This window comes from Anser cygnoides, chromosome 5 (assembly GCF_040182565.1).
Source record: "Anser cygnoides isolate HZ-2024a breed goose chromosome 5, Taihu_goose_T2T_genome, whole genome shotgun sequence".
Taxonomy (NCBI): Eukaryota; Metazoa; Chordata; class Aves; order Anseriformes; family Anatidae; genus Anser; species Anser cygnoides.
Genome location: NC_089877.1, coordinates 31,143,536 through 31,166,274, shown reverse-complemented (window position 1 = coordinate 31,166,274; position 22,739 = coordinate 31,143,536). Strand labels below are relative to the sequence as shown.

Sequence of the window (22,739 nt, the reverse complement as noted above, 5' to 3'; positions counted from 1 at the left end):
TTACTTTCCATTAGTGTTTTGTTTCTTCACTCAGCTGGCCAGAACATGACTTGAAAACTTCACTGCCTACCTTCAGACGTTATCTTTACCTGTGCGAGCCCTTTGCAGATTTACTGAAGGAAGGAGGAATCCAAAAGGCAGTTTCTGCTACCCTTGCTGTCCTGTCACTGTGGCTCTTGGAAACCTCTTTAGGATCTGATAGAGCAGCTTGTGGGCTGCTCGCTGGCTTGTCCTGAGCCGTTCTGCAGCTAAAAAGGTCTTTCTTTCCTTTGCATGGTTTGGGCATTGGGGGCCAGAGACAGCTGAGGAGGTGGGATAAGGTGCTAGCTGTATTTCTGAGCCGTGCTGAGAAGGTAGCTGTGATGCTTCCTGAAGAGTGCATACTGATGTTGCTAGTTTTAAAGCTTCTAGTAACTTCCAGTTTCCTTTCTGCGATTTGCTCTCAGATATTCTTACAATAATCTAAACTGTATGCCTACAAAACTACTTTTCCAAAGGGACTTGATGAGGGGGCAAGCAATCTTCCTGCCCTAAGGCAGTGTTGGAAGGGAGGATGTGTGGTGACAGATTCTGAGCCCCTGGCCATTGCTGCTTTTGTTCTTCTTCTACCTCCTCTTGAGCTTTCTGCTGTGCTGCACAGGACAGAGAGACACAGATGGAGGTTGGACTGAGGGCAGAGCTGGATGGTGACAAATCAAAGAAAGGAAAGTTGAAAAAAAGGAAGGAAGGAAGCTGCTCATGGCATCAGAGCACTTTTCTTGTTCAATAGGTCATCTCCCACTCTTAACTCAGTTGTCACATTCATTGTTCTCGGCATGATGGATACACAGAGCAGAGCTAAACATTTCTGCTAAGGTAACCAGGAGTGAAAGGGTACATTGAAACTGGCCTTTATGGATGGCTGTCAACACCTTGTTTGGATGAATGGGATCCTTCCTACCACAGCAGAGCTATTGCTACAGGCTGTCAGACTCCAGAGAACAACTCTGCATAGGTCTTACTTCAAATGTTTTTGTGCTTTTTGTTTATTTCCTCCTGCCCTCCCTTCCCCTCTCTCTCTCTCTCTCTCTCCATAGGCCAGGAAATACAAATGTTATGAAGGAAAGTTTTAATTCTGCAGAAATTATCTGGACAGAAAAAAATACCACTGTTCCGTCATTCCCAGAGTAGATTTCTTTGTCATGCTGCCTCGGAAGTTGTCATATTTTCCTGTATAGAGAAGGGTTCTTGCTGGTGAGAATCAGGTGTGGTAGAAGGGGGAAGTAAAAGTGCTCACCAACCCTGCTGCAACTGCTGGGTGTACCCACAGCCACGGTTCCCTGGAATGAGGTTTAGCTGAAGGCTGACAGCCGAGAGCTGCAGTTCTGAGTTTTCTGAGTAAACTGACAATGGAATTGGCTTCTTTGCTTTGACCTGAGCTAGTACACTGCACTGGTTTAAGTGACATAGCCTTTTCAGTTCCCCATCCCATCCCTAGTGTTGAAGATGGATCAGTAGGACACCCACTACCTAATGCATAAGTAAGAGGGCATACAAGCATTGACTACTCAGCCCTCTGCTTTGGCTGAGCCTCTCAAAATTGTGGCCTGACGTGTTATAATCTTTGTTGTCCCTTGGAAATTGTTGTAAAATTGTATTTCCTTTGTTCCACCAAAGCTGGGCAGTTGTAACAGTTTAGTTCTATGTTTGATTTTAATGAGTAAAGCTGAGAGCCATCCATCTGTGGCATCTTAATTTCACCAGTATATTTTTTAAAACCTGACTGCATTTTTTTTGCTGTTTCAGCGTATGCTCTTGCTGTGTATCTAGAAAAAAAATATTATATCTGTTATTTGATGAACTTTTCTTCCCGTATTCAGTAATTCTTCGTGATTCCATGATGTGTGCACCATGATGGGAGAAGCACGGCATTTACCTATAAAAAGTACAGATTTCTGAAGTGTTTGTTGTTGCTGACGTTGTCACCCAGGATATAACTAGAAACAGTTTTGTTCGATGTTGTCTAAGATAGCTGTAGTAGTTTTGCATGGCCTACAAACCAAATATTGCACTGCTATGGAAAAGGCAATATACTTTGAACATTGAAAGCTGGGTGGTGGGCTGAAGGTCTCAGAACCACTGCTACCTGCTGGAGAGAGGCAGCTGCTCTGGAGAGCTTGCAGAAGGGTACGTCCTCTTTGGGAGCCCAGCTGATGGACGGTCCATCTTGAACAGGAACAGACGTAGCTTCCCTTTAGTGTCTTGTGCTGAGTGTTTTTCTTCAGAGAGTGGCATTTTTTTCTCAGTGCTGTTCATCTTCCATCACAAATTCTCAGTAAGACCTTCTAGTTTATCTCCAGAATTGCATAATTATTAAAAGTCATTCTTCACTTGGGCTGAAGCCCCTTCTTATTATGCTTCTTCAGTCTTTGCTGTTAGTGGCCTGGTGTTGGGGATCTTCATTGTAGGTTGCAGGAGGAGAAAGAACATGACCAAATCTTTCAGATACAGCCATCTTTTTTTAAACAGAGCAGAGATTTTAAATAATGCTGGAGTGAGTTTTGTCAAGCATTGCTGAAGACTTAGCTTACTAATTTAGATTTCTTTCGTGTACCAATAGCCATTAACTCCTTCATATGATGAATTCAGGGGCCAGTACCGAGGCCAACTCTCAAGTTGAGAGGTAATCACTAGACGGGAAGCAGCTAGAAGCTGTGCTGTCACTGAAGGGGTACTTTTATTTTAGCATAAGATAGCCTTAGCTTTCCAGTTCATGTAGCACGTTGTATGGTGGAGTTTACATAGGGTGTTTTTGAGCCTATGTTTGAGAAATTCACTTTCCACTGTTGGTGCAAATCATGTTTGCTTCACATCCTTGCTCTGCTGGGAGTGGCTTAAATCTGTTAAACTGCACTAAAGTTTTTCTAGCCTTTTTCTCAGGCTCAACAACTCGTTTTAGCATACAGTGGATTCTGCAACTGGGTCTTGGCTCAGAAGTCTCGTCCATTGCCAGGATACCTGGGTTTGGGCTTCTTAAAGAAGGTCCCAGCCCTTCTCAGGAAGGCACACAGGGACTGGACTGTGTTTGCATCTCTGAATATGCCCCTCAGCCTGGAGGCTTAGGAGAGTTATTAACTATCCACAAGCTCTCTCTGGTTTGAATTCAGATTGCTGTTGTACTCTTCAGCCATCCAGATGGTTCAGAGCCATAGTATTCCTTCACCTGGAGAAGAGGATCTTCCCCAGGCTAGGGAGCTTCAGTTCCGTTGCAAGGCCAGGTCAGCCTCTTTCTTTTTCAGCTCACCAAGACCACATTCTCACTTCTGTTAAGGATGAGATTTTTACAGGTATTTAGAGATGTGATAGAAGAAAATGTAGGGGAATCCCCTAATGATGTATACACCCATTAGATTCCTCTGTGATTGTTTAGGTGCTTGCACCTGGATTTATGTTGAAAAGAGCTAGTCCTCATTAGGCTCAGTGCAGCTATCACTGAGAATTGCCAGAGAGCTCTTGGGTAATTGGATGCCACCTCATCGCGAATGTTGCAGGTGATGAACGCCCTCAGTAGCTGTGAAAGGTGCCCAGGTGAGACCAGCAATGTAGGAGAGGACTTCCCAGCCGCCTTGCTCTTGCCAGAACCACCAAGCAGCAGTCCTGCTAGCCAGCACAGCAGCCAGCTCAGAGCAGGGGCAGAGGACTTAACGGATCCCAGTAGTACTGTGGAAGATCATTTTCTGGCATTAAATAGAATAATGTTCTACTTTCATATAGCCTCTATTAAGCAATTCCTCTGGTGCTGAAAAGGAACGGGATGAGTGAACTGTTTAATGAGGGACACTTGTGTCCACTGCAGTGGAACTAGCTAATTTCTTGTTTCATCGGAAGTGATATTTAGCTGCTATGAAATATGGGTTGCGTAGGTAAAAGCAATGCTGCTCACTTCTTACAGGTTAAAGAGTGCCCCGCACTTGGGCTTTTTTAATCTAATGTCTACAAAAACAAATAATGGATTTTTATCTGGTCTTTTTCCACTGAAAAACAAAACAAAAAATGCTACTGTTTTGGTGTCTCTGGCATTATTTTGTTACAAAGTGACTCAAAAGGGCTGTTGAAATTACTGAATTGAAAAGTACCATGGTGAGGAGAAATGATTTTGGTTTGATTCAAAACTAAATGTGTTCTATTTTTCTGAATGGAATGACCCTTTTCCTTCCTTTCCCACTGCCAAGTGGGCTCTGACTTGAATGAAACATTTCATTTGTGAGTATTTTTTCCTCTCTTAAAAACAATTAAATGGAGCTCACTTTTAAAGCAAGGTACTCTTCCAAAATGAAAGTAAAGCTTTTTGTTTGTAAAATACTGGCACAAAATGTCTCACCCTTTCTGAAAAATCTGTTTCTGCCTCTGCTGTTTCTTAACCCTTTCTCGCCTCAGATTTTCTTTTGACAAAAAGCACTTTGTTCAAATTCAGGTACTTATTCAGATCACCCTGGAATTGCATTTTTTAGAAACTAAACTCATACTTTTCACTGCCTTTTTCACATAGTGGGCATGTACCAATACTCTGCAGCATGTAGTGAGCTGCTGCTTCCCTTGGTATTGATGTTGCTGGGATTTTGGTGGGGAAGTGAAAACTGGCTGCCATATTGATGAAATCTCCATTGGAGCTTAAAAATTCCTAACCAAACAGAGGGTTTAGCAAATGGAGAAGGGAAAAATCAGTATTCGATGGGATTTTTCCAGCTTCTAACACTGCATTGCCAACAATGGAGAGTTTGTTAAGAAACTCTGCTGCCTATTCTGTAGCTGAAAGCTTTAAATCAATGGGGGACTGAAGTAGCTTGCTTTGAATTGTTTGTGTTTAGTTGAGTGAGGCAGTCCTAGTTATGTCTGAATATACAATCATACAACTGCATTAGCAATAGAGTAAATTATGCTTGTGTGGGAAACTCAGACCTCTTGCATTTATGGTGTGTTTGTGGGGGTTGTCAACCATCTACTCATCATGTGCTGAATTTCTTTACCTAGAGGGTACATAGTTACCTCATGCAATAGCCATGAGGTCATTGTCTATGCAATGGCATGGTGTCTTCTGCATAGTTAAGTTTATTTAATATTAAAACAGTGACAATTAAATATTTTGTCTGGAGTTTGCCATTTGATTTGAAATTCCCGGAACCATTCTGGTAGTGAATTAACCTAGACTTGTTCTTCAATCATTCTAGAAAGTTCGTCCGGAGATCAGTACCACTCTCCTTTTCAGCTCTCCCGTCCCCTCCTCTAACTCACCTGCGTTAACCCAGCCTGGCCTATTTCCAGTGGGCAGTGACTCTTAGCAGCCTATGGCTGAAGCCACCTCTGCAGTTCTCCACGAAGCCCTTGGTGCTTGGGAAGGACTGCAACTGGTCTCTGCGAGTACTGCCTCAAGAATATGGTGTGCTGGGCAGCACCGGCCACCCCTGCAGATGTGCTGCTCTCTGGCTGTGCCAAGAGAGCCATTTAACACCAGGAATACTGAGGAAGGACCAGGTGTCTTGTCAGCAGTTGGGGCTGAAGATTTCAAGCAGGTAGCAGAGTCCTTGTTCGCCTTAAAGGAAGGGGAGGAGGGGCAGAGCTTATATCTTGCTTTATGGGGGGGGGGGGGGGGCTTAATGGAGTTTTTCATGCAATGCTCTAGTAGAAGGCTATTCAGGCTGCTGTTTCCCTAGCATTTTAAATAGCACCCTACTCCTCTCATTATAGCGGGAGATTTTGGCTCTCCCAGGGGGGAGGAGATGTTCTAAATGGGCTGCCAGGGAGGTGGATTTAATGCACTAGGAAGAACTGGCTTCACCAAGTTAAAAAGCAAAACAAAACCCAATCCTCCACTCCTATTTTTAGTGTTTATGACCAAGTATTTTTGCTTGGTTGCTCATTTTGAAAGGGTTTAGTGAGTCTGCCAGTTGATTGAAAGCTCTGTGGTGTGTGAGCTGGCCGGGCCGGGGAGCCCGCAGCGCATGGCGATGAGGTCGGAGCTGCCTCGGAGTTTTTTTCCACTGCAGTTTGTTGAAGGGTAACGAAAACGTCCCCCAGGCAAAAAGGGGATGTTGGCTTTCCAGGTTGTGGTGATTCATCTTGTCTGGATGAGCAGCCTTCCTCCCTCCCGCTCCCACATTTTCATCTCATCTACATCACCCCTGCTTCTCTTCACAGCCGAGCGCAAACCTGCCCCGCGTGGCACGGGCTGCCCAGCTAGGAAGGCCTCCGGCGGCTGCCCCTGCTAGGCCTACCTGCTGGGCAGCACTCGCATTTGTTGCCAGGGTTCCCGGCCAGTTTGTGCTTTATAAATGGGTTTATTCTCGTTATTAGAAGCTGCGTCCCTGGCATATGGAGTCCGTGCAGCGCCTGCAGGCAGGTTTCCTTCCTGTTGGTGTTGGTAAGCAGCCCAAGTGCCCCCTGGCAATTAGCAGATCGTTACCCATGAAGCTGCGCGGTGATGCAGCCTGGTGGGTTTTCTGGAGGTCACTCTGACCTAATTCACCCCCAGGAATCGTACAGCGCTGGCATGACTTACCAGTGCATTAACGAGCTGATGCTTCGCTGCGAGGTTATTTGAGTGCTTCCACATTATGCTTCTTTGGGAAGAAATAGCCATTTTGTCTGGCAGCCAACGGTGTCTGACAGGGGCCAGCGTGGAGAAGGAGGGAGCGGAGCTGTCTGGTGGGGCACAGCAGGCACAAGGAATTTCCTTTGGGGTTAGGCATGGGGTCCGTTTCTGACCCCCTGGGTTGCAAAGGTGCAGAGTTTGCTGCATGGCTTCTGCCTTATTGCAGCCTCTCCGCACTGAGCAGAGCAGAGCCCCTCAGGTGGGAGCCTGGGTGCCCACGGCTCTGCCCCACCAGTGGCTTTGCAGCGTGGGGAGGCTCTTTTCAAATAGTTTTCCTGTAAGATTTGTGGCATATACTACTGATGGGATGCTGTGCGATAACTTAGCTGGACTACCACGCCTTCGGGATGGCTTGCATACCTCACTCCTGCTTCTCAATGTGTGTGCCCTATGGAGGTCATCCCCAGCTCCCACCCAGTGCCTCCCACTGCCCTGTGCCAGGCAGAATTGCTCCATCCTGGCCTCAGCTAATCTCTGTGGGCCCAGCTGTGCCTGGATGTGCATGGTGCCTTCACTTTGTTTAGGCATATATGCCGGCATTGCACCCGGCTTTCCTCCTGACACACCCTCGTAGTCAAGTTTCTTTGTCCCAGTGAATGTTCTCGATGCTTACCAGCATTTTATGTGGTGGTGTTGTGTAGTCAGAGCTAGGAGCGAGTTGCACGGGGAAGCTGGTGCCCAACTCTCAGCCAAGGCTGAGAAATTATCCAGCCATTGCCCCGAGTTGCGGGGTGTTGTGGTAGGAGCTCGCTCCTGCTGTGCCCTTTGGTGTTTGCGTGGCCAAAGCAACAGCAGGGGACTGCAGCGGGAAGTGCTGCCTTCAGCGCACACAAACGTTTTTCAACTTCATCAAGATCTCTGGTGTAATCGCTTTCAAACGCCAGGCTTGTCTGCTTTCTGTTCCCGTTGACTCCAATTATACCTGCCTAACTGAGGCTGGGACCGACCCAGTATCTTTTGCACAGGGGTTTTATTTGTCTCTTGGGCTGGCAATTAAAGCAGGTTCTCTCCTACCAGTGCTGAATATTTGAGCTATCTGTAATTTATGTGCCTGTTTTTGCTGGAATGGGCAGCACTGAGGAGCGAAGCAATGCCTCCTGTGTGTGGATGCAGCGGCGTGCCCCGTGCTTGGGCCTGCGCCTTTCCAGCCCTGTCCGCACCGGGCAGGAAGGCTCCAGGGCCAGGAAGTGAAGTGATAGGAGCTAGAAGCTCTGCCACAGCTGAAAGGTTTCAGAGCTCCGTCAATTATTAAAGGACTTAATTCTTCCACAATTACTGGCATATTGCGGCATATTAGAGTAGAGGAAAGTTGGTCTTGGACCAAATCAGACTGACCAATATATGAACCAAGGCCCACAGGTCCTTTCGGACTCACCTCCGTGGTAGCACCAGCAGCAATGGGCCACAAAACCTTGGACACTGGGGGAATCAGCCAGGTTCACTCATTTCCATGTAGAAATTCACATTGGCAATACTTCCTCTCCTCCTTTTATGCTTTAGTAATGAAACCCAATGGTGCCTGCGAGCAAGACTTCCTTTGTTTCTTGTTTGCTTGTTTTTCTTAAAAGGCTGAGTTCAGCAGGGCTCTGCTCTGAAGAGGGGGAGGCCAGAGCTCCTCATCTGCAGCCTCTGGTGCCCACCCCTGCCGTGGCCTCAGGGAAACCTGTTACATTTTTCTGCATGAAGTACTCCGGCTTCCCCAAATCACAGAGGTAGCGAGGCAGTTGGTGCTGTGGATCCTCACCTTACACATGCTTCCAAAGACTTCTGTTTACGAGCACTTGCACTCGAGCAGGCAGGCATATGTCCCTGCATCATAGTGCCTCGGTGTTGCCAGACGGGAAGGGCCAGGAAAATGCCAAGGGCTCCGTGTCCTCATCCCTTAGAAATGCTTGGTCTTTTTGTCAGAGCTGCAGCTCCTGGAGCCCTGGGATTCTGGCAGCCTTTTGGTTTGGTTAGATGGTTTGCTTTTTTAAGGACCTTCTCTAATCCTTCTATTTGCTTGGGAACCTTTCAAAGAGGAACCCTAAAAGGCTCAAGAATTAAAATGCAAATAAAACGTACTTTTAATAATCTACTGATTGGCAAACTTGGCTCAGAGTTTTTGTATGTGTGGGGTTGTTGACACCAGATATCTGTAAGCATGCTGAACTGCATTTTCAGATGGACAATGTAGGGCTACAGTTTTATATCACAGCTATAAAGACATATCCCTTATTAGAATTACAAGTTATTTTTCCCTCCTTTTTTTATGAATAACAGTAATAATTCTGTCTAATGATGGCAGTGGTCATAGCAATGCTTACTCAGTCTTAGGAAGAGGAAATTTTGCAGTTTCTGTGCATGCATGTTTGGATGGGGTTCCTGTGTCGTTATATCTGTAATATGTATTTATGGTTGTTTAAAGACCTGAATAGTTTATGGAATAAATTCTGACATGATATAGCTAGGAGCCCTGTGGGTTTTCATTATGCTATTGATTAAAAAGCCTAGGACTACACAGTGAAGATAAAGGAAGGAATTGGGAACTGGGTGAAGATTCCTTTTGCTCTGTATAAATAATTTCACATTTGTTTTTTTCAAAAAAGGAGTCTTTGCTTATTTTTTTTTCCTCAAGATAATCTCTGCCTTTGTTTGAAAAAGGTTATTGATTGGATTGTTAACTTAAATAGTCTGTGGCGGGTGTGACAGAGCACATGGCTGCAATTAATCTTGTGATGCAGAATCCATTATTGAAGAAGCACTAATGAGCCATTCGCAGGCCTTCGCTGGTCACAGAGCGCCTGGGAGCAGCAGATTGCTCCTGCCCTTTAATGTCAGTTTTGGTCTTTAGTGTTACACAGCCAGCGTAAGCAGAAGAGATTTTTAGATTTTTTTTAGGGTATTTCTGTTTAAATTCTCTGTACCATTAGCCTGCAATTGCGCCGCGTGCAGGAGTCACAAAATGGTGGCTGAAATGCTTTCGCCCCCCACTCCTCAGATCAGATGTCCAGTGGACACAGTGTACAATTAAAGCCAGCGGCATGTGAAACGCGGATGTCACCGTAAAATATTGTCTCAGTCGCAGGGTTCAGATCCAGATGAGAGTTTTGACAGAGATGGGGGAGCATTCAGGGCTGATCTATACTTTAAAATATTGCTTTAAGACAAAGGGATGAGCTGTTGGAAACCTGCTAGCTGCAAGTTTTATTGTCTCTGTTGTTTATAGCTATTGCAGCATAGCAAAAGTTTAGGTAGAGAATAGTTATGGTAGATTAGAAACTGTCGATGTTAACATATCACCTTTTCCTTCAGCAGAACTACTCCCTGGATGTATTTTAGAGGTCTGTCTATTGACTTCAGTGACACCATAAATATGTGTTACTTCTGCCTCCTGTTAGATCCATGGAGCTGATACAGACATGTGAGAGTGATCGGGAGTTTGCCAGGGCTGAGGCACCACCTAAATTATTAACCACGATCCTGCTGCAGACTCTCTGCTGCACACCTTAACCATATTGAATGCAATTTATCACAAGATTAGCAAAACAGTAGTATTTTTTTTTCATCCTGACCAAATAACTGATGAAAGTAAGCAAAAAAGCCTTTCCAGCTCTCTGGCTTGTGCGCTACCATAGTATCTGTAACTGGAACCACATTTTTGACTGCTCTTTGTGTGAAGTAAAATTGTTCACAAGCTGAACTAACCTTTATATTTTTTAAAAGAGTTCAGATCTAGCAACAGAAGCTTGTTATGTGAAGCTACAGGGCTTTTTCCTCAGGTATTCCACCACAGAGGGAATGCCGTGATATGGAGCAGGGATGGTGCTCACTAATACAACTCCAGGAAGTCTTGGATGTGAATTTTCTCATAGGTTATGGAAAACACTGCTTTTTCAACCAAAGTAACAGGAAAACAGAGGGATGGTGATGAAGGAGAGCAGGCAGGGTAGGAAAAAAGGATTTTCATGTCTTGAGTATCTACTGGCATGCTTGCCATACACTGCAGTACCTTATCAAGCTGCTGGCATAAATAAAAATAGTCTTTCCAACTTCATTAGGTTGGGGCCATGGTACCGCATGGCATGTTATTTAATGTGAAAGAGGATCTGACTTGGAGGCTAAAGAAGGAGATGTCCATGAAGCGTTCCTTTTGCCTTGGACAAGTAATGGGCCCTGGGCTAACAGAGAGTGGTCTGTGGCTATGCAGACATGTCTGTGGCCATTTTTTTGAGACTCCTTTGTAGTCACAGCATTTGGAGAGAGAGACCAAAGAAGTAAGTTAGTATGTTTTGCAAAATATTCTCTCTTTGCTTCTAAAAAGCAGCCACAGCAGCCCTCACTCCACTAATAATATTTTCTAAGGAATCCTCAGCCCGCAAAAGCCCACTCCTTTTAGGCTCAGGGTGGGTGCGGTTCTTAAGAAAGGCTCTACAAAATAGGATGTATCACTTCCAGGATGGGGCACCACTGATATGAGATGCAGCACAGAAAACATGCAAAGGTATTTTTGAGGCGAGTGAGGAACTAGATAGTCAAGACTGATAGCTGGAAGGGAGCAGGAATGACTTCGAAGGGACAGAGATAAAGCAGTGAACAGAACCTGACCTTCATGTCGTTTGAGGAGGTATGCTCTAGCTGGAGTCTGCAATGAGCAATGGGAGTATGCAGGCAAGTGAGCACGTGAATGCATGTATGCATTTAACTTTGATTTATTTATGTAAGTTTGATTCCATTCTTTCTGTTTCTTTTCAAATGTGACTGAAGCTATTTAACTGATTAACTCGCACCCCTCTATGAGTTATTTTCTTTGATATATTCCAGCGCTTCACAACCTTTCTGGATGCCGACTTGCAGCTGTAGGGATGAATCCCTCCCTGCTGTGTAGTGTGGCCCATTTGTTCTATTTACTGGTGTTGAAATGAGGTTCTGCATTTGCTGTAAATCAGATCTGGAGGATCATTTCAGTGTCATGTCAGGTTTTCTAGTTTGGTAGCATTAGAAATTACAAGAGGTCCTCCCAGCCAGAAAAGGTCTCATGTCACAGAATTGCCTTCTGGGCAGTTGTGACTTCAGGGCCCCCAGAACTTCAGTTTGGACTTGGTTCTCAGTAAATCTCAGTAAAATCTGACTTCTGTTCTGTGCTGACATTTCAAGGGCTCTAAGAGTTAGTGATCTTCTTAGCAGGTCTGAGCTCATTGGTACTGTCAAAACACTTTGCTCAAAGGCTTAAAAAAGCGACATGAACAATGTCATTGGTCCCTCCTTCCTTAAATATCTCCTTTGTTTTCTGTTCATTTCTCTTAATAACTTTAATGCACACATTTCTTTGCTGGGCTTAGTTGTCGTACCACTACCATGCAAATGTAACTGGAGAACCAAAATCCTTGTTCCACCGTTTGGTAACAACATGGGCACATAAAGGAAATATATTGCCCACAGCATTATTGCATTATATCTGGCAATTCTCAGCGACTGTTTGCTTCACTAACTAGAAAATATAGATGCTTCTTATAGGGTGGTGATGGGTAATGTGATAACACAGCAAAGTACCACTGATAGGTCTGGTAATGAAGACAGTACATCTATGCCCATGTCTCCTGTAGCCATGCCTTTTCTTCTTATCAGAGAAACAGCTTTTTTTTTTCTTTTTTTTATTCTCCATTCTTAAAAAGACACCTAGGCTGGTGGAGGTGGAGGTGGAAAAGATTGCTTTCCACCCACTGGCTGTTTTCTAAGAACAGATCTGCTAGAGGTGAAAAAAGCCCACACACTCAATGGCGTAAGTTTCTGGAAGTAGCATGCAGTAGTGCTGGATGTGCATACCTGTATTTCTAGATATTCTCTGCCTGTAGATGAGCAATTGAATAGCCCTGTCCCATTTCGCCTGCCCCAACTCTGCACAGTACAAATGCTTGTATGTGCCAGAGAGGGATGCTAAATGCAGGGCTTTCCAAGCAGGCAAGCAATAGCTTATTGCAGGAGGCTGCTTCAGCCAGATAGGGGTGGTTTGGGACTACAGCGCTTTATTTCAGCGGTATATTTTTCTTGTTTTGTTTTGCAGAAGGAACACTGATCCTACCTTTGGTTTGTTTGTTTGTTTGTATTTTCCCCTCCAGAAAGCCCATTGCTGACCCTGCTACTGTGATACTGCTGTTTTGCAAAGCTGGAGTCGAAACGCATGTAGGGGTGGGGGTTGTAACTGGCAGTTTGTCCTTCCCGATTAGATGTGACTGTTCTGCTAGCTTTCCCTTCTTTATTCCTTTCACTTAGTTCATTGTGGAGTTGGCTTGGGGTGTTTTCCTTTTGGTTTCTTGTTTTGATCCCGGAAGGTTAGCTGTGCAATTTGGTTTCTTCTGTGCCAACCAACTTTAGCGGCAGAGCTCTTAAAAAAAATGACAGCTACATCCCTCCATCCTGTCTTGCCTCTTCTCTGTATGCTGCTGCTTCCACGTAAGCAAAGTTTACAGAATTGCTTCGCCCATCTGGATACCAGGAAGGGAAGTTCTGAAACAGAGAATAACCTCATTTCCACCAGGTCCTTCGGTCCGGTCGAAACAACGCTCATTGAAGCTGTAGTCCAATTGCTATTGAGATGGATGGGCTCTCTCTAAAATTGGGTTTGTTTCCGACTTCATCCTTTCTCTTGTTTTCTTTCAAAATATCAAACAAGCAAGCAAAACCAAAAAGCACAAACAAACGAACAAAAAAGCCTAAACCCAAACCCAAAAACCAAAGCCAAAGCCAAAAAGCCAAACCATTTTTAAGAGCTCTGAGTAAAACTGCTTTGCCAATGGGGAAAGGGTGGGGATGACTCTGATTTTCTCTTGTGCCCGGCAGCGAAAGGGTTAATGCCTGCTTTCCTCTTTGGTATCTGTTAGTTGCAGCCCATGTTGTGATCAGTCCATGTCCATGTGCGTTTTGTTCCCAAACATAATGCCGGTTTGCTGACGATGGGTAAGTGAGCCTTAACAATGACGGTTGTTTCCCATCTTCCTCAGGACACCCGACCTGCCTGCAGTTCACCACAAACATGACTGAGGCTGTTAAAACCTATCAGTGGCAGTGCATTGAGTGCAAATCCTGCAGCCTTTGTGGGACCTCTGAGAACGATGTGAGTTTTTTTACCTTTTCGTGCCAATAAGCATCACAGCCAGCTGCTGCCGTGCCTGCCCTTGAGAAGCAGGTGGCAATGCTGTGGGCCGTTGCCTTTCTGCTGCTTTCCTACATCTCCTGGGAGGAGCTACTCCTGAGAGCAGGGATGGGCTCCTCTCAGCGATCTGCTCAGCCTCTGGTCTCTACTGAAATTACCACGGGTATCAAATAGGGCCACTTAAGATGGTGGTGTGCTCATTCAGTAGAAACTAGCTGGGGCCCATGCACTCACGTTACAGGGAGCTGAAGAAGAGTAGTGTTTTTAACATTGTAATCAGGAATAAATCTGAATGGTTGATAATCCCAGAGATGACAGGTATGTTCCTTCTGTCCAAGATTTTACTTACTCTGTTGTCATGATTTTTTAATCTTAAATATAATATTCAGGAAACATGGAAGCATTTGGATTGGGATGGCTGAGCCTCTCATGAGTCACCTAATCACCTTTTCCAGTGATTTCCAAACCATGACCCAGAGTCTGCAGCTGAACTTTTTTTTTCTTCTTCCCCCCCCGTCCCCCCCAGTTAAAATCTAATGATAAGGGCCCTTGATAGTCTGTAAGAAACCTGGATAACTGGCCATGGCTGAAGAACTTTGGAGGCAGTAGTTAATGCTGCATTCCCAATAGCAGAATGAATTTGAAGCCTGAAATTTTAGTGGTAAATGAGGAAATCTGAGAATAGGGAGCTGCTCTGTGTTAGGAGCCAGGGGTACTTTGGAGAAGGATTTATCCCCAGAAGTGTGTGAAAGAGCTGCAGACCACGAGGTAGGATCACATTATTCACATCTCCTTCACAGAGCATATGCTACTCGGTTGAGTTTTGGATTACTGGCAAAGTCCAGGCTTTTGATGAGAAAGGATTCTTCTGAAAAAAAATGAGATCCAGCATTGGTCACACAGGAGCCCAGCAAAGTGGGGAAGCCAGTCCTCTTCTCTCACTACTGACCTAACAGCTTTTGGTCCTGCAACATGAAGCCACTTTGGAGAGAAAGTCCTCTGGTTCTCAGCGAGATTTCCCAGTTAGATTCTAAGAGAATTGTAGAGATTCTTAAGAGAGTCTAATCTTCTAAGAGAAGTTAGAAGTCTCAGAGGATTTCAGTTAGAAATCTCAGAGAGATTTCCAAACTGCCTTTGTGATGAGAAGGGCTCTCAGTGGCCTCTCAGAAATATGGTGGTTGATCCTGGACCCACAAATGTGATGTCTTTTACATCCTTTTACAATCCCAGTAACCCCTTAGTCTCTATGTTGCAGCTCTTTGCTCCTAGTTGAGCAATGCTGATTACCATGCTTATGTTTTCATCTTGGCATGAGACTAATGTGCATCATTTTATCTCTCTCTTCTCCTCTCCTTCTCTCCCTTTTCCCCTCTGTCTCTCCAACAACCCTGCCTCAGGACCAGCTGCTCTTCTGTGATGACTGTGACCGTGGCTATCACATGTATTGCTTGAATCCACCAGTCTTTGAGCCCCCAGAAGGTAACGTGTTAGAAGTCTGCTTTGAAAATCACAATGAAGTCCTTGTGGAGAAGAGTTTCAGAAAGGTGGCCTGGGCCATGCAGGGTTAAGGAAGCAGTAGGAAAGAACAGGCAGGTAGCACTGGAAAGAAAGCAAATGAGTAGGCTTAGAGGGCCTGTGTGATCTGAGATGTCCTGTGCAATCTTGCCTGGTTTCTACTTTCTCTTCCAGCACATGGCTCTTCTGCAGATCATGGATACCTTTGGATGTCCCATATGGCATTGGACGCCTCAATTTAGGCAGCTGAAGTGAGCTCCTGTGAACTGTGGCTTTGGACTTCCTAAGAAGTCAAGGTCCCAGAGAGAAAGCCCCAGACAGGAAGCTATTCTCTGGAATAGCTGAGTCTGTTGTTGAGAAAGAGGATTGTGAGAAAAATCCTTCATTTTTCTCTGGCCTGTCGTTGCCTTGGAAGGGTGAGGGTTTTATGGTCTGTATTACATTGAGTATGCAGTTAAAACCTCTGAAGGGGATTCAATCTGACTATACTGCTAGTGGTTGCAGTTCGCCTCCTGGTTTAGGAGAGGAACTAGTCCCTTACTGTTATTGATTCTCTGACTGAAGTCTGCAGAGAGCAGTAGGAATGGAGAAGGAGATGTCTGGGTGCAAATGACTGCAGTTTACATGAGGGGTGAGACAAGAATAATTACAAATTAATCACGCATGCAGGAGCTAAATGTTTGTAACTTTGATAAATGGGAAACTAAAATCAGGAGGGAAAAATTCGAAATGGAGCTAATAATTAGGTAAAGGTTTCTGTTTGGCTGGGAAGTGGTGTATTGAATGTACTAAGACATAAAACACCTATAAGCAGGAATGCACATCCCAGCTGTGTTTTAAGCTGTGTAGAGGGTCTACATGCATGACATCAAGGGCACCAGAGCCTGCTTCAGACACATACAGGCAATTCCAATGTCAGGAATGTTTGATATTCTATTCAAGCCAATCTTGACATAAACTCTGAGTATCTGGATTTAGTGTCATAAGAAGGATTTCTTCATTTGCAGGGAGTTGGAGTTGTCATTTGTGCCGGGAGCTGCTCAGAGAAAGAGCATCAGCTTTTGGTTTCCAGGCCTGAGGAGCTCCAGCAATCAAGAAACACTTTGCTCCTCATGTTGTCATACCAGCACACACTTCCCATCGAGAACACAAAGACACAACCCACATCAAAATGAATGGACATTCAAGTACAGGAAGAGGTATCTGTCGTATTCACTGTCACTGATGCAGAACCTCCTGGGCTCTACTAGAAGGATCGTGTACTTTCCTGATGCTCCCGATGAAATCTCTTCACTGCTATGCATGGTTGCTGCTTACCGTCACGGGCTCACATGCATTATAGAAGGGGGAGGGTTGTTATATTGACATGGAGAAGTCAGTTTTGTGTGGCCTTGTGCTTTCTGTTTAGTCTTCTTGAAGGAGAAATAGTAAGATATCTCCCAAGGATTTATTGGTGAGTACGTTGTTGGGGAGCAGCACCAGTTACTCCTCAAGGGCTTGCCTGGAAATCTCTTTAGTGCAACCACTCTGTATTCATACGGGGCCTTGCGTTGCGTAAGTTCAGTACTTGCCAGGTTGTGAACAACACATTGTCACTGAGAGAAGCACTGATCAAAATTTTTTGAGGGTGACACTTTCTCCCTTGGATCAAATGCTTTGCTTTGGCAGATCTTTAGACATCTGGTTTTAGTATTTCTGACAGAAGAGCAGGACCATTATGAACACACACAGATGCTTAGAAAAGTCTACCGTGTTTGGTATTTTTGGATATTCATGCACACTGTCCCACTGCAGTGCCATCACACAGTTCAGACTCATCATTTTATTTTTTTTTTGCTCAAAAAAAAAAGTGAATGGTTATGTATCTAACTGTCTTGCCATTTAGCTCAGAAAACTGAATGAAAGCAAAATGTGATTTTAAGTAGATCATAGAAAATGAAGGTGTCAGTTTTCTGAGCCATCTAAAGTAAGCTGGAAAAAAAAGGAGCAACATTGGCTTAGGGTGATATGAAGCACTTTTGATTATTTTTTTAAATTTCTAAACTAAAATATTCTGCAATTGAAAATGGAAATTTTATTTTAGGAATTGTCTAATCAGGAAAAGATGTACTTTTTTTTTTTAAAAATCAAAATAGTTACCAGGATCTATCTGAATGTTCTAATCATTTTGCCCCACAATTCTATACAACTGCATTTTTTGACAAACATGATAATTTGGCAAAAACCTTCCCAAGCTCTAGATAAAGGAGTAATTTACTGAACCTAATGTGGAAGGAAAGATTTTCATAGTTATTTTAAAATTTAAATAGAAATAGTTGTACTTTGTTTAAACAAACCTCTACATGTGAAATGGAGAAACATTAAGCAAGAGCATCATTGGAAAAATATTTTTAGAGTTGAGTCCCTTTGAATAACTTACAACATTGCTAGGAGGACAAGTGAGTACATTAACCATTTTTTACCAGATGCATCTTTAAGGTTAAAAACACGCAAGTCCCCAGACTGCCAAGTAGCCCAGAAAGATCATTTTCCTGGATATGATGTATATTACTTTCTATGCATAGATTTAAGTGGGATTAAAATATAAAGTTATGAGAGTCCCAAGCAGCATGTGGTTCAGGTTGCCTGTACTAGTAGGTAAGGACACTGAAGATTATATTTGGGATATTTATATTGGTTGAAACTTTTCTGCAAAATTAAATGTCCCTGAACACTTGAAAGGACATTGTGAAAGAATATCAGTGAGCTAATTTTTCTTCCTTCTCCTGGTAATTACTCTTAGTTAGAATGAACTTTACTGACCTAATGCACTTTTCCTCATTATTTAGATAGTTTCTTCACCTTTTACATTTTGTAGCTTGCACAGTAGCCATGTCAGCTGTTGGATTTTCCCATGTGCTGTCATGAAGTAATTTCAGGCTTCAGTGGGAGTATTTTAATCTGTTAGAAAAGGAGTTTAGAAAGTATTTATCCTAGTTGTATTGGACCAAATTTCTTCTGGAGCAGCTGCGCTAGCTACCTGGGATTCATTCAATACCTTAGTTTCTGTGTGACTGCCCCCTGGGTGAGCCGAGCGTACAAAGATATTTGAGTATCACATGCAGAGAGTGCAAAGCGGGAGTCCACAGGCCTGCATGACACCACAGGTGTCTGGTACATGGCTGGACAAAGCTCTAAAAAAAATGTCAAACAAAGAATCTTCCTCACTCACAGTTTGAGGAACTGCCCATCCCTGTGGTCCCATTCAGATTTCTGTGCCATTCCCACCGCCCTGTCTGCTGTCACCCGGTTTGATGGGTGGTCCTAGGGACATGATCAGGAGGTGGTGTGATCCTCCTGGATGCATCACCTAAATCTCTGGTAGCCCTCTGTGGGCTGTTGGTGGGACCAGCTGGTGCAGGTCAGTGCTCTCTGTCCCTGTGATGGAGACATTGCTGAATGATCTCTGCTCTGCATGCACACCTGCTTTCCTGTTTTGCCCTTGTGATCCATACCACTGACTATTTTCTCCTCCCACACTATAGTGAACAGCATCGTTCATGGTTGTAAGTATTCGTTAGTGGCACTGCTGAAGTTTCACTGCTAATGAGGTATGACAGAAGGATAGATGGCTAGATCTTCAGTGGCAAAATATTGTTGGAGATCAGTGCAAGATCCCATCAGCTTTTAAAAATGGAATGGATTTGTTGGACAGTATATGTTTGTCGTGCAGTGGGCAGGGCAGCAAGGGGATGTTTTTCCTGAGCACTGACAAAGACATGTGAGCAGGGAAAGCTGCTGGTGAAGGCAGCTTGGTCTTCCCTTTAGCCTGGCAGACCGAACTGAGGCAAAATTCAAGGTGTGCTCCTTATCTGCTCTGGGGATAGCTGGGATTTCTCTTTTTTGCCTTTTTTTTTTTTTTTTTAAAGTGATGTACCCAGTAAATCATCTCTGTACCTGCTCCCCTCTGTGGTGAAGTTCACACTCCATGTGTGAGCTCGTTGGCAGTCCTCAGGGTGATCAAACTCTGACGTATTTCAAAACTCTTCTGAGTAGGCAAGGCAAGCTATTTTTTAGCACAAGTCAGGCCAAACTACCATAGGAGGTGGTAGATTCTGCATCCCTCAAAGTCTTCAAATCAAGACTGGGCAGTTTCCCAGAAGACATATTTTAATTAAATGCAATTTTAGTTAATCACAAGAATGTCTGACTGGAAAAGGCTTGTGTTGTAGAGGAAGCTAGACTAGATGATGTAATTGTTCTTCCTGTCCTTATTATAAAAACAGATGTTTACCAGTCGAGGGGATGTATTTAAATAAAGCTGTGTCTGGGTAATGGCCTTAAAATATGTTAAACATATTCACAAAACCCTTCTCATTTTTAATCCATTTTGGGTAAACCTAAAAAAGGTCAGCTACAGAAAATTGTCTTTATGAATGCAGTAAATAGTGCATTACCTCCTTCCATTATGTCCTTCATGCCCTCAATGGCAGCTGTTGGTGCTAGGTACCTCAGGCTTTTCCAGAGAATGAACAATTCAGACTGCATTGTGTGAAACAATGGCTTGGTTCTGGCTTTCCCTCCATAGCACACGAATGCTGGGCTGTCCAGTTTTCTGGAAGCCAGAAGGGGCAGAGAAATGGTCTCAGTCTTCAGATTGCATCTGAAGCATTTGAGAAAACATACCTTAGGACACTCCTTGAGCTAGGAAAGTCACCGTTAAGTGTGTTCTGAAACAAATATTACTCAAAATAACTTTGAAATTGTTATTCCTCACCTTTCTTTAAAAAGGGCTCAGTAAATTCTGCCCCAAAGCAAGAGCCTCCTGCCCTGTGCTGTGCTGTGGGGCTAGTGCATGTTCCTCACACCTACAGCATCTCTTTTGACAGGGGTCATTTGGGAGGTGAGGACAGGATGGGAGTAGAAAGGAATATTAATTAAGCTTGCCACTTGGAGGAGTGGTGTACATCGTGTGCAAGGAAATTCCAGGTAGAGCTGGGCATGATTTTTCTGTGTGGAATAACTATTTCGAAAAAAAAAAAAAAAAGGTGCTTCTGAGGGGACCACAATTATTCACATATCCAAGTGCAATCTGGCAAATTATTTCATGTAAAAAATATGGGGGAAATATCAGAAAAGTTGAAACTGTGTGTTTCAACACATCAAGACCTTGCATTAGAAAAAAAACCACAGTATCTACTTAACAGAAAGTTAGCATCTATGGAGCATCTATGGAATAAGAATCCTCTAAGATGATGCAACTGGGTACATCTAAAAGAAGATAAATAAAACAGAACAAATGGTAATCTCGAGTAGTAGAGACATTTCCTTAGTGAGACATCTTTAATCGGTTGATCTTGTCTGTCTGTCTACCCAATCAGTTAGCAATGCCAACTGTTAGTCTATAAAACTGTCTTTAGAGCAGAAGGGAAAAATGTTTTATGTTTTCCTGATATAAAAAAATGGACAAAGCAACAGTGAATACATTGGGAACACTTTGGCACCAGTCTAGGAGGACAGAAAAATGCAAATGTCATGGAGGAGGCAATTAAAGATGGATTGAGTTGTCACTTTTGTTGTGGGAGACTGCATGTTGGCAAAAGGAAATCATCTGAAATGTTAACAGTAAAGCAGTTGCACGTTTTTGTGAAAATAAGAGAGGAGCAGGCGGACAGGAGAGGTGCCCCACTTAGTGAGCTGCTCTTTTCATCTCATTGTACCCATCCATAGCTTCTGACCATCAGCACGTCCAGCAGGGATCATGGCACCACTCTGGACCAAGGAGTGGTGTGTTGCAGTCCTGCCTCTCCAGCTGCACCACGGGAGCCTTTGCCAGGTGCCACCACCGCTGCCCATCGAGGCACTCAGCTGAGTGTCTGCAGGAATGGCAAACAACAGCTCCTCCGGGGAACAGGGGAGGGACAGACTTTTTAGTGTTTACCCCTTTATTTCACAAATGTCAGTGAGAACACCAGGTGTTTTGCTGCTGGGGAATCAAGCCAATAGCTTATTAATGTTTGCAATGTCTTCCTGCCACCCTGGGTGAAAATGCGAAGTATACTACAGTATTCACTTGCACATTTAGGGTATGCATTGGTACTGTTATTTTGAAATGAAGAAGCTACTATTTCCAGATCAGCTTACTGCCCTGCGTGTGCATAAAGTTAACAACAAAGCCCTTCATGCTGGAAAATTGCTGATTTTTCAGGTCCTGACGTTTTCTTTCAGACTCCCGTCAGTCTAGTCACCAATCTGGTCCAGCGCATTGCAGCAAACCCAAGGTTTCACCTCCACAGTGAGTCAGGAAATGTTCCCTCTCTCCCCGCGTTTCAGAAGGCAAGGTGAGAGAAGGGCAGTTCTCAGTCTTCGTATTCTGTGTGATAAAGAACAAGTCTCTTTCATGGTCATCGGGGTACATTGGGAAGTATCTGCTCAAAATCAAAGGAAAAGATAGGAACATTATGCCCAATGTACTCTTTCCTTCACATCTTTTAGAAGTGTAGCACAAGAGATGTGCCCCCACATACTTTTTTGAAGGCTATCGCAAGTGTATGAGGAATTTCCAAGTGTTCTCTCATTTGAGCTTTGTTATGGAATATCCTTCATTGTTCATCCTATTTTTTTTCTTCTCTGAAATATATTTCTGGAATTGAGAAAGTCAGTACCAAAGCTGATACGAAGGGTCTAGATCAATTCAGAGATAGAGGGAGGTCCAAGCTGAACCATCAACTTTCACCTCTCCCCTTTAGAAGTGTTTAACAAACCCTTCATCATTGCAGGGAATCAAACTCACATGCTGACTGAATTCCAATTCAGCATTAAGGTCACACAATTGTTCTTTTAGACTCTTCTGTAGTCATAAAATGTTCTTTAAAAATGCAGGGAGAAATGTTCCCTCTTTACCTTGATGGCATTCCTTTTTTGCGCTGCAGCGGAGATCAACAGTCCTCTAGTTTACTCTGACTTTCTTCCAGCACCGTAGCCTGGGTCAGCAGTAACGGGGACAGGTCCAGGAATAATCTGTTTCATTGAATTGCAGATGTAAGAGAGGCTTGAGAGCATTCAAGTAAATTGTCATCTATGCTAGACGGTCAGATCTCCTAAGAACCAGAAGTTTGTGTACTTTTTAAGCTATTGCTTCACCTGTTCCTCATCTGCCATTTCAGACGTGGTTGTTTTTTTTTTTTTTTTTTTTTTTTTTTTTTTCCACTAGAAGTGGCTGCAAAGAAAAGTATCAACTAAAACTGGGGGTGGAGGAGGCTGAGTTAGGATCTTTGCTATTGAACCTTTATTTGACGGTTGTTCAACATTGTCACAATTATTCATAAGGGGGGAAAGAAGGAGGCTAAATCTGTGACATCACAGTGCTTCTCAGATAAAACCGTGATGTCATCAGCTTTTTAATGCACTTTTGAAATTCTCAAGTAATGATCCCAAAATAGTGACATCCCCATTAATACATTGGTAGAGCCTTACCGTGTGATG

The 22,739-nt window shown here is 43.8% G+C and overlaps 1 protein-coding gene across 5 annotated transcripts in view; it reads left to right on the top strand.

The window, feature by feature from the left end:
- Positions 1–19,609, top strand: part of DPF3 (double PHD fingers 3) — a 162,732-nt gene extending 143,123 nt beyond the window's left edge. For all 5 annotated transcript variants that reach the window (XM_066998678.1, XM_013191468.3, XM_048065246.2 and 2 more), the window contains 3 exons: positions 13,609–13,721; positions 15,158–15,239; positions 16,283–19,609. In XM_066998678.1, the coding sequence (XP_066854779.1) occupies positions 13,609–13,721; positions 15,158–15,239; positions 16,283–16,353 (266 nt within the window). In that variant the 3' untranslated portion in view covers positions 16,354–19,609. The remainder of the gene's footprint in view (positions 1–13,608; positions 13,722–15,157; positions 15,240–16,282) is intronic.
- Positions 19,610–22,739: the final 3,130 nt, after the last annotated feature.